Source organism: Anneissia japonica, unplaced genomic scaffold, assembly GCF_011630105.1.
Source record: "Anneissia japonica isolate Jap-2015-1 unplaced genomic scaffold, ASM1163010v1 scaffold288292_len1863012_cov191, whole genome shotgun sequence".
NCBI classification, from domain to species: domain Eukaryota; kingdom Metazoa; phylum Echinodermata; class Crinoidea; order Comatulida; family Comatulidae; genus Anneissia; species Anneissia japonica.
The window spans coordinates 580,038-590,634 of record NW_022688773.1 but is presented as its reverse complement, the minus strand read 5'-3'; the positions used below and the strand labels follow the sequence as shown (position 1 = coordinate 590,634).

At 32.4% G+C, this 10,597-nt stretch overlaps 1 protein-coding gene across 1 annotated transcript in view; it reads right to left on the bottom strand.

Annotated features, from left to right (window-relative positions):
• Positions 1-4,333: 4,333 nt before the first annotated feature.
• Positions 4,334-10,597, bottom strand: part of LOC117123125 (transmembrane protein 254-like) — a 9,785-nt gene continuing 3,521 nt past the window's right edge. Inside the window, exons 3-4 of the mRNA XM_033268974.1 lie at positions 9,880-9,939; positions 4,334-5,525 (exon numbers count right to left, since the gene is read on the bottom strand). Coding sequence (XP_033124865.1) covers positions 5,396-5,525; positions 9,880-9,939 — 190 coding nt within the window. The 3' untranslated portion in view covers positions 4,334-5,395. The remainder of the gene's footprint in view (positions 5,526-9,879; positions 9,940-10,597) is intronic.

Sequence of the window (10,597 nt, the reverse complement as noted above, 5' to 3'; positions counted from 1 at the left end):
ACAAACAAAAGCCTACCAAGTGAACAAATTGCACATCAAAAAAAATTAGACAATCAAAAATATCAAAAAATGAAAGAAACAAAGCTTCAAAAAAGCCTACACACAATTGATAAAAGATTATAAAAATACAATTTTAATAAGTTAAAATACGATTAAATAAAGATAACAAATTCAATAATAAAAAATAGTTTATGAGAAAACGATTAAAATTTAGAGAGTAAAAAATAAAACAGAATAATAAATTCGAAAGTTGGATCAACAATTTTTTTCAGAAAAAATTCAACAAGAAATATAATACGTTTAGTTAAAGCTGTCGCAGATACCTCATACAGTATTTCACTTTTAGGTCATCAATCGGGATTTTCAGGATTTATACTGGCTTTTTTTTTTTAAATTTTGTTGAATAGGTCATTCTACAGAAACAGCAAAATATTGAGTGAACCATATCTCTTTCAAACTGCCTGGCATTTTTCTACTGTCCACAATCCCTGTTTTAGGCCTAATTCGATATTAGTAGGCCTATATTATTGCTTTGGAGGTTTATTTCGTAACCACGACGCAAGATAAAACTAAAAAGCAATCATTGGCATACAATTTACATACTATATATAGTCTTACTATAGCGCCGGTGAAATGCGATACAGTGTACTGTATGGTTATTAATATTCGATTCTATAAGAAAATATTTACTTTAGTAGAGTAGATTGTGTGTGTTTGAATTATTAAGGATACCAATCAAACAATAGCATTCAAATACAAAAAAACTGTTGTCTATGCCTACTTCTATGGGACGAACAACGACTAAGCTTATACCATTGCAAATATTGAATATTGTACTAACATAATTTAAGACTGGTTTCCATAGAATCGCAGTCGCTACAGCGTTTTTACTTGCATCCTTGCATTGCGTAGCTGTCCCCTGACGCAATCGGAAACGCTCTATGATTCAACTGAAGGTTGATTTCATATAATCGCTACAATAGTTGAACTTTGTAGCAGTCCCCGACGCAATCGGAAAGGCTCCCCGATTCGACCGAACATTCAGCATCACCGAAACCTGTCGGTGATAGTGTGTAGCGATTGTATGAAAACCACACTTAACCGAAGGGGCGATAGGCAATCTAGTTGTATTAATATACCTCTCATGATAGAGTTTACATGCATTTTAAATTTCGTCAAGTTTTTCTAAAAAGTGCTTATTTTCTTAACTTTCGTCTTCCCATTTCAGCGCCCCCACCCCCACCAAACCGAGCGCACGTGCCACCCTTGACCTCACCTAACTACGCCACTGTTGAAAAATTAACCAGAAACCTTTTCTTCGTGGTACTTAGGTGAGCGTATATAGTAATTAAAACAAATGTTAATTAGAATGATTTTTTGTTCTTACAATTATAGAAACAATGTTTTGATCTCATTGTGATGCACAATGGAACCTACGTAAGTTCGCACTCCAACGAAAAACCCTAATGGTCATCTTTATTTTACCACTCCTTATGCCGCCGTTTGGAAGGGAGGGTGGGGCGGGGGCGTTCGAATATTTCTCTGTTTTTTTTTTATGTTTAGCCAAAGCAGCAAAGTAAGAACAACCGATACTGCCAACTAAGCATTTCAGAGGGGGTGCATTAAGTGTTCAAAAATTTGTATTCTTATTTAGAGGCTATTGATTTCTTTCCTCCAAGATCTCTCTAAATGGGCACGGTGCTTAACTGTGAATGTGCAGTGGGCCGTGAGCAATGTAAACCAAAATGACCTAAACAATGCTATAATAATTCAACTATTTCTAGAGATTGTTAAGGTAACAAAAGTGGTGATCCCTATATAGTAGACTTAATCTTACCAAAGGGAAGTAAAATAGGCCTATCTATAGCAAAAATACATGCCGATTCAGCTTGCAAAAACAGCGTTCAAGTAGAGAGTTGTGTTAGCGCCTTGGCATAACTAGTTAAGTTGGTTAAAGAAGCCAGGTTGGCATACGACAAAAATCATGTTCTAGGTGCTGTCATGGTTGATTACTTTCAGGCATTGATTCAATTAGTCACTCAATTCTTCTTCAAAAATTACATTCTATCGGCTTTCATGGTAAATGCAATTTCTTGTCTGTTCACGTCGAAGTTAAGCCACTTAAATCAAATCATTTATTGACTCTATAAAGACACCATTTACATCAGTGGCACTCAAGAGGTGTCAATCATAACTCAGATCATAAATCAAATCATTTATTGACTCTTTACAGACACCATTTACATCAGCGGCATTCAGGAGGTGCGTCAATCATAACTTATCTAAATCTTTAAACATGATACGATTTTCCTTAGTTGCGTTTGATGACTTAGAGCCAGATAAACAGCCAGCCAGCTTCGAGGCCGTCGACGTCACACGGTGGAAATGCTTGTTTAATAACCTCTACTGTATTTTACGAATCTCTAGTAGGCCTACCCAGGGGTATTCGTTAAAAAAAATTGACAAATTCGTAAACTACTGTAGATAAGTTCTTGTTCATTACTGCAACATGCAGATGACACTACTCTATCGGACCAAATTGCGAAGTTGTAACACATAACCTCTCAACTCAAAATCATTGATACTTGGGCTTCTGATAACCACCTAAAAAATAATACGAAAAAAAACCAAACATATTCCAAGTTTTTTTGTAATGATAAATTCCGTAGCGAGATTTATCCAATTATCGTCAATGATTCAGTTCTTGAAGTTAAGTCTTCGTCTAAACTCCTTGGATCTTAGATGAAATCTAACGTTCCAAGAACATGTTCAATATGTTAGCATGAAATCTAGAGCAGCTCTTAGATGTCTGTGTCATTTGGGTTTCCTCTCACTTGATGTTAAAATCACTCTGTTAATTTTGAATATTGTGGTGACGCTTGGTCTCAGACTTTTAATTTCATTCTTTATCCTTTATATATTATCTTTAATAGAGAGATCAGGTTTATCAAACGCTTGAGTCCCAGAACTTCAATTCGAGAATCGCTACGAGAATTTAACTGGATGGACCTATCCACCTGGTGGCAATTCCATACTATTCTTTTTAATTTTAAATGCTTTTATTCATTGGCTCCTCCTCCGGTTATCGACATTATTTGCAAAAGAACCTCCAGGGCCGGAAAGGGTTTATACAACATCTACCCATATAAAGCTACTCGGAACCATGGAAGAAATTTTATTGGGTGTTGTGAAGCTAACTATTGGGAACTCCCTTCCTTTGACTATTAAATGCAGTGCCTGTTTGTCAACTTTCTCCTTTAAAAGAATACAAGACTTCAAGTTTCATCTCTTTGATGTGGCCGGTACACAAAACATTGTTTGATATATTTGGTTATTCTCGATTGGGCGTGCTTCCTTACTAAGTTATCTACATAATAATGATATATTTTTACATCGCTTTTAAAGGAAAACAATTACAATTTAATGACATATTTTTATACTATAGGCCTATTTAAAAAACTATAAAAAAATTCATTGGCGTTATTTTTATATGAATGTGATGTTTTTGCTGATGCTCTACTTAGTGTCTATTTTGTAACTTGTTTGTTGTGACGAGGACTCCCCTGAAAATCAGCCTTGCTGAGTGGGACAATTCCTCTTGAAATATTAATAAACGAAAACGAAACGAATTACACATATATATATATATTCAAATGTTGTTGCTTAGCACTAGGAACACAAGTAATGTATACATCATCAAATGGATAATAATACAGTGCTCAAATACTCTAGGCCTATGTAGGGAACATGATGTTATAAACCGTATCAAACCTAGTTCTTCAACGAATACGCCACTGGACATTAATAGGCGTAATATCAAATTTATTACAACACTAATTTTATTTTAAAAGATATAGGCCTATGCGTTTGGCGATTTATTGCAAAATTTCGAATAGTTCCATCGGCTTGCTTAGTTTGGATTTAAAACTATATGTATTTATCGTATGCGAATCGTATTGTGATTGAGTAATCCGCAGACACTGTATTATTGTCCGGTTCACTTGTTTGCGTGAATTCACAGGAGCTACATGTGTGTGTGTGTGTGCTATTCATCAAATTGTTTCTTTGTTAATGGGGAGCGCTCGATTGAGCAAGGGACGTGGTGTGTAATGGCGACTAAAAAGTCATCTGCGCATCATGGGAGAACGTTAAATTCACCTCTTATCGGGTGGATCTACGTTCTGCAGAGAACGCAGGATGGTGGTCACGCATGAGTAAATCCGTGCCAGCGTCGCGTCGTTGCTTAAATCGAAAGCTCCCTACCCTATTGAAGAGACGGAAAGACAGGCTTCTGTGGTTAGCAGTAGGTCTAAGCTACCATCGGAAGCACTTCTATTTAAATATAATTCTTACTCTTTATTGCCAAAACATAACATTATAAAAATAACAAAACTAGCCCTAACTGGGTCTCGGCTGGCAAGAACACAAAAGCCAACCTAATCACTTGGCCTATGACGTGATTCTGTGTTCCTCACTCACCCAGTAACACATAAACAAATATCAATTTGTGTATAAAACAAAATCCAGATAAAAAATAAAAAAATAATAAAATAAAAGTGGGTTTAACCCCACCAGCAAAGAAAGGAAAAAATATAAGTTCTAGTTACAATTGTTAAAGGTGAAAATTAAAATAATATTACATTTCCATTACTTTTTTCTAGGCCTATATTACATAAAAATAATTTAAATTTCCATAACTATTTTCTAGGCCTACTTTACATAAAATTTTACAAAAACAGTTGATATAAGTATTAATATATTACAAATTATAATTTATAACAAAAAGGTAAACATGAAGACTAAATATGTTTTGATCATATATATTGTTCATATTAAAAAACCCATAAAAATATTTCACAAACAGGCGCCGCAGTAGATAGTGAAATTACCTACTTTTAAGTAGATAATTTCACCACTTACAGTGCTGCCTGTTTGTGAAATATTTTTAATTGAAGAAAAAACCCCCGTCAAAATCACACATCCATACAAAATGTCATACACTCACAGGGCTCTGCCTCTGGGGCCCACCGATTGTCATCGGGTAGCAGTCGGATCCGCTACTCGGGCCATAACAACCACGAAGGTAGTTAGGTGATGATTGAATATTTTTGAATGGGGACGAATGGATTTTCATTCTACTATCATTTGTGCACACTTTCAGGTAGTTGACCTTATACAAATTGCATCGCTGGAGTCCCACAAAAAAGCTACCGTATTTCTCACTCGTCGTCAATACGTAGGCCTATGCATTTTTAGCTTGCGTGGATTCGTCATCGAGGAGCAATCATGAATATATTCGACAAGAAGACGGACCGCATCCCTCAATATTAAAGGCGTTTGTGTTCAGTTATCCTATGATAATATTATTTCGGATATGGTAGGCCTACCACCTTGATTAAACTATCTCCGTGCTGCCTGTCGAAGAGGTTCTGTTGAAGGCTATCAAATACCGTAGAGAGAACACACCGAATAGTAAACAATGCAAACACCACTTAAATCGTGCTGGATTTTCGATGCCCCTTGATCTGAACGAGAAGAATGTGGAGTTAGTTCATGAGAGAAGTCAAAGTAGCGTATGTTAAGAATCGATTAAACAGGCTATCATAGGCATGGACTTTATTCTGCGGACAAATCATGGAAAACAATTTATAAACATTAATTAAAACGCTAGATTTCTCTTTTAAAAAACAACACTGCGTATCTTACAATTTTACGTTATAATAACGTTACCTTTTTCCCCTTTTTCCTGTTAGCAAGATTATGCAAAAAATAAGAAATTGATCATCATGAAATTTAGTGGAATGATACATAAATATCTAAAAGATGATTACATTTTGGAAAGGAAAGGTCAAAGGACAATGTCAAGGTCACAGAAATTTTAATTTTTTACCCTCGAGCAAAAACGAAATGGAATCGCCCACGGGGTCGAATTACCCAAATGATAGGGAATTACCCAAATGATAGGGAATTGTCCAAATAATACCTAAATGATACGCAATTACCCAAATGGTAGGCAATTACCCCAATGATACCTAAATGATACGCAATTATCCAAATGGTAGGCCTACGCAATTAACCAAATGATACGGTATTACCCAAATGAACACCATAATGATACGGTATTACCCAAATGTGTATAATTAATGTTGAAACCTTTCGTATTTTAACATACAGTAGCTATTTGTCAAAATTATTTATAATAGCTTATAACTTGATTAATCATTTGTATTGATAATAATAATGATAATGATGATAATAATAATAATATACAGTACTTTTTCATATAGGCCTAGGCCTATGTATTAATATGGTTTATTCTGTTAATAATTACTAATGATGTTTTTTTTAAAATTAATGTAATACGTGTTATATCATTCATTCATTTCATCTGTTTTTAACGTCATTTGAATATTTTTGGACACACATTATTCCTTTATTAATGTTCATATTTTTAACATACAGTATTTAGGCCTATTATGACCACTCTGTTATTGGTGTTTTGATACACTGTTGAGTCTTGAATAAATAAATAAATATTTGTCAAATTATTCGTTATGATTTTATATTTGTTTATTTATTTGATAACATTAATAATAATTATAATACAATATTTTTCATAGGCCTATGTGTATTAATATGATGTATTCTATTAATAATTACTAATGATGTTTTTTTTTTATTAATGTAATACATGTTTTTTTTTTCATTTATTTAGTTTATTTATTTCTAATGGCCTTTGAGTATTCAATTTTTTATTCATGTAGATGTAAATTTTTCTAGCGTAGCAAATAATGTCGGACACTCATAAATAATCCACCATAATATCTTTTCTAATTTCCGAAATATCCAGGCCTTTACGTTTGACATTTAAAAAAAATGATTTAATCATGGTACACAGTTGTATAGTTTATTCCTCTTGTTAAAAATGATATTAGTTTAAATGCTTAAAAGTATTTTGAAATCCACCAACATCATTGTTTGTTGTTAATTTCAGTTACTCTGTGGATGGATGATACCATATATTACCAGTAACTTGTATGATAATAATTGTTTATACTAAACATTAAATATGATGTTAGTATAGGTAGGCCTATCAAATAGGCCTATCTACTGTATATAATTTATTATAACAATTTCTAACATGGGCCTAGATTACGTCATCGCTCATATATCGATGTATTTATTACTTTCAAATAATTTGTTATTCATTTATTCATAACTGACAGTGCAGTGTATGTTATAGTCCAAACCATTTCGTTTTAGTATTTCTAACGTGACAAACATACAGTAGCTATTTGTCAAAATTATTTATAATAGCTTATAACTTGATTAATCATTTGTATTGATAATAATAATGATAATGATGATAATAATAATAATATACAGTACTTTTTCATATAGGCCTAGGCCTATGTATTAATATGGTTTATTCTGTTAATAATTACTAATGATGTTTTTTTTAAAATTAATGTAATACGTGTTATATCATTCATTCATTTCATCTGTTTTTAACGTCATTTGAATATTTTTGGACACACATTATTCCTTTATTAATGTTCATATTTTTAACATACAGTATTTAGGCCTATTATGACCACTCTGTTATTGGTGTTTTGATACACTGTTGAGTCTTGAATAAATAAATAAATATTTGTCAAATTATTCGTTATGATTTTATATTTGTTTATTTATTTGATAACATTAATAATAATTATAATACAATATTTTTCATAGGCCTATGTGTATTAATATGATGTATTCTATTAATAATTACTAATGATGTTTTTTTTTTATTAATGTAATACGTGTTTTTTTTTTTTCATTTATTTAGTTTATTTATTTATAACGGCCTTTGAGTATTCAATTTTTTATTCATGTAGATGTAAATTTTTCTAGCGTAGCAAATAATGTCGGACACTCATAAATAATCCACCATAATATCTTTTCTAATTTCCGAAATATTCAGGCCTTTACGTTTGACATTTAAAAAAAATGATTTAATCATGGTACACAGTTGTATAGTTTATTCCTCTTGTTAAAAATGATATTAGTTTAAATGCTTAAAAGTATTTTGAAATCCACCAACATCATTGTTTGTTGTTAATTTCAGTTACTCTGTGGATGGATGATACCATTTATTACCAGTAACTTGTATTATAATAATTGTTTATACTAAACATTAAATATGATGTTAGTATAGGCCTATCAAATAGGCCTATCTACTGTATATAATTTATAAAAATTTCTAACATGGGCCTAGATTACGTCATCGCTCATATATCGATGTATTTATTACTTTCAAATAATTTGTTATTCATTTATTCATAACTGACAGTACAGTGTATGTTATAGTCCAAACCATTTCGTTTTAGTATTTCTAACGTGACAACTTTCGTAATTTTAACATACAGTATTCATTAGTCCAATTTATTCGTAATGGTTTTGATTACTTGTTTAATGCTATGATGTTTTTAATGTACGTGTTCGTGATATTTTATCTAACTCATTCATTCGTTTCATTTGTTTCTAACGTTATTTGAATATTTTTGTGACATAAATTATTTCTTTATTCATGAAGGCGTCACTTCTGTTAAATATGTGTTTAAATTATTTCTTGCGTAGGCTAATTAAATATGTACATATCGGGCGTGTTTAGGCTCAGGTTTTAATACTAATTTTAGTTTAAATGAATAACATATTTATGTATTTTGAAATTCACCATATGCATCATTGCTTGTGGTTAGACCAAGACACGATATGTATGACGCTATATCCAGAAAATCCAATAAAAGTTAAGAAGTTAGCCAGAGGCTGCTTGATCTTGCGACTTAATAAATCAATAAACAAACACAAACTTTCAGAATTTTTATAAGAAATTCAATAAAAACTATGTACATATCTCCATGTTTTTCTGTTATATTAAAGAAAAAGTGGTTGGGTGTTCCTTGTGTGAAATGCATAGTTGGCTATTATTGTAAGTTTTGCTAGGCGCGATGTTCATTGAAAAATATACTGGGCGTTGCCAATCTGAAATAAACATTTGACAAAAAACGTTTACCAGAAATAGCAGTAGTACGCCTGTTTAATTTCAAAGTGCTAAGTTTATTGAAAAAAAAAACCCGCTGTGGTAAGCCAACCTTTGAATGTAGCCAGTTTGAATTAAATGCACCCGGATAAATCAGTAATATTCGTATATGTTATTTTGTTTTATATTCATACAATAGATTATTTTATAAAGGTATCTTAAGATTCTACTAATAAATACACTGAATAATACCGATAATAATAATAATAATAATAATAATAATAATAATATTAATAATAATAAGTAATAACAATACTAATAGTAGCAATAAAAAATAAAAACATAATAATGCTTATCATATTGTATTTTAATGGCGACCTTGTTTTTGGTGTTTTGACACACTGTTTTATCTTGAATAAACAAATAAATAACAAATAAATAAATGGTGATACTATTAATAGTATCAATAATAATATTAAAATAATAATAATAAATATAATAATATTTAATACATAGGCCTATTATATGCAGTATATAAAGGCAAGGCCTAGGCCTATGTTAGAAATTATTATAATAAATTTTATAGTAGCCTGGGGCTACTAACATCATATTTAATTTTTAGTTTGGTGATTGGTAAACGAATTAACAGAGTCATTTGGGTTATAATTTGGGTAATTCCCTATCATTTGCCTAATTCCGTATCACAGTGCGGGGTATGCACTCTATGGAGTGACTGCTCTAGTTGTCAATAGATACTATCCCATATAGCCTAAAGGCCCATTGAAATAACATATGAGCACTATTATTCATGTAGTTTACCATAAACATATCACGTATCGCATAGACGGACGTACCTAGCAAGTCTGTAAGCTGCAAAACCAGTCACTGCATTAAGTGTTACTGCCAAAAAAAATCTGAAAAAAAACCAATACCCCGTCCAGACTATCAAATGTTACTTGACAAAAACATGTGACATGCCTAAATATGGTCATGATGACATCACATCATGACCATATATAGGCACATCATAACTATGAGACTTGTCCAGACTATTTAATTGGGCATACAACCGTTTTTTGTCAATGACAATTTAATAGTGTTGACAGAGCTTATGAAAAACCACTCTGCGTCAATGACGCAATGACGATACGCTCAGCAACCGATTCCGCCGTCAACCGCTCACACAGAGCTGAGATGAATTTGAGACCGACCGTTGCATTGTGTGCGAATCTGGGTTCAAATTTAGGAGGGGGGGGGGAAGGTTAAAAAACCCCAAAAAGAAAGGGAGTTCGGGGGCCTTCCCTGTGAAAATATTGATTCCTAGATGGCGGGAAATGGGCTTTCCCGACTTTTAATGACTTTTTCAAAATTCTTCAAAATTCAAGGTTTTGCTACGCTTGAAAACGGTCAGGTTAACTTTTTCTTTCTTATTACAGTAAATAGGCCAATTATGTGTGTACGTACATAAAACAAAACTAAGTAGTTGCACACGTATTCTTTTTTCCATTAATCGATGAACCCAAAGAGAACGGGGGATGGGGGTCCTCCCCCGGAAAAAACTTCCTATGCCTA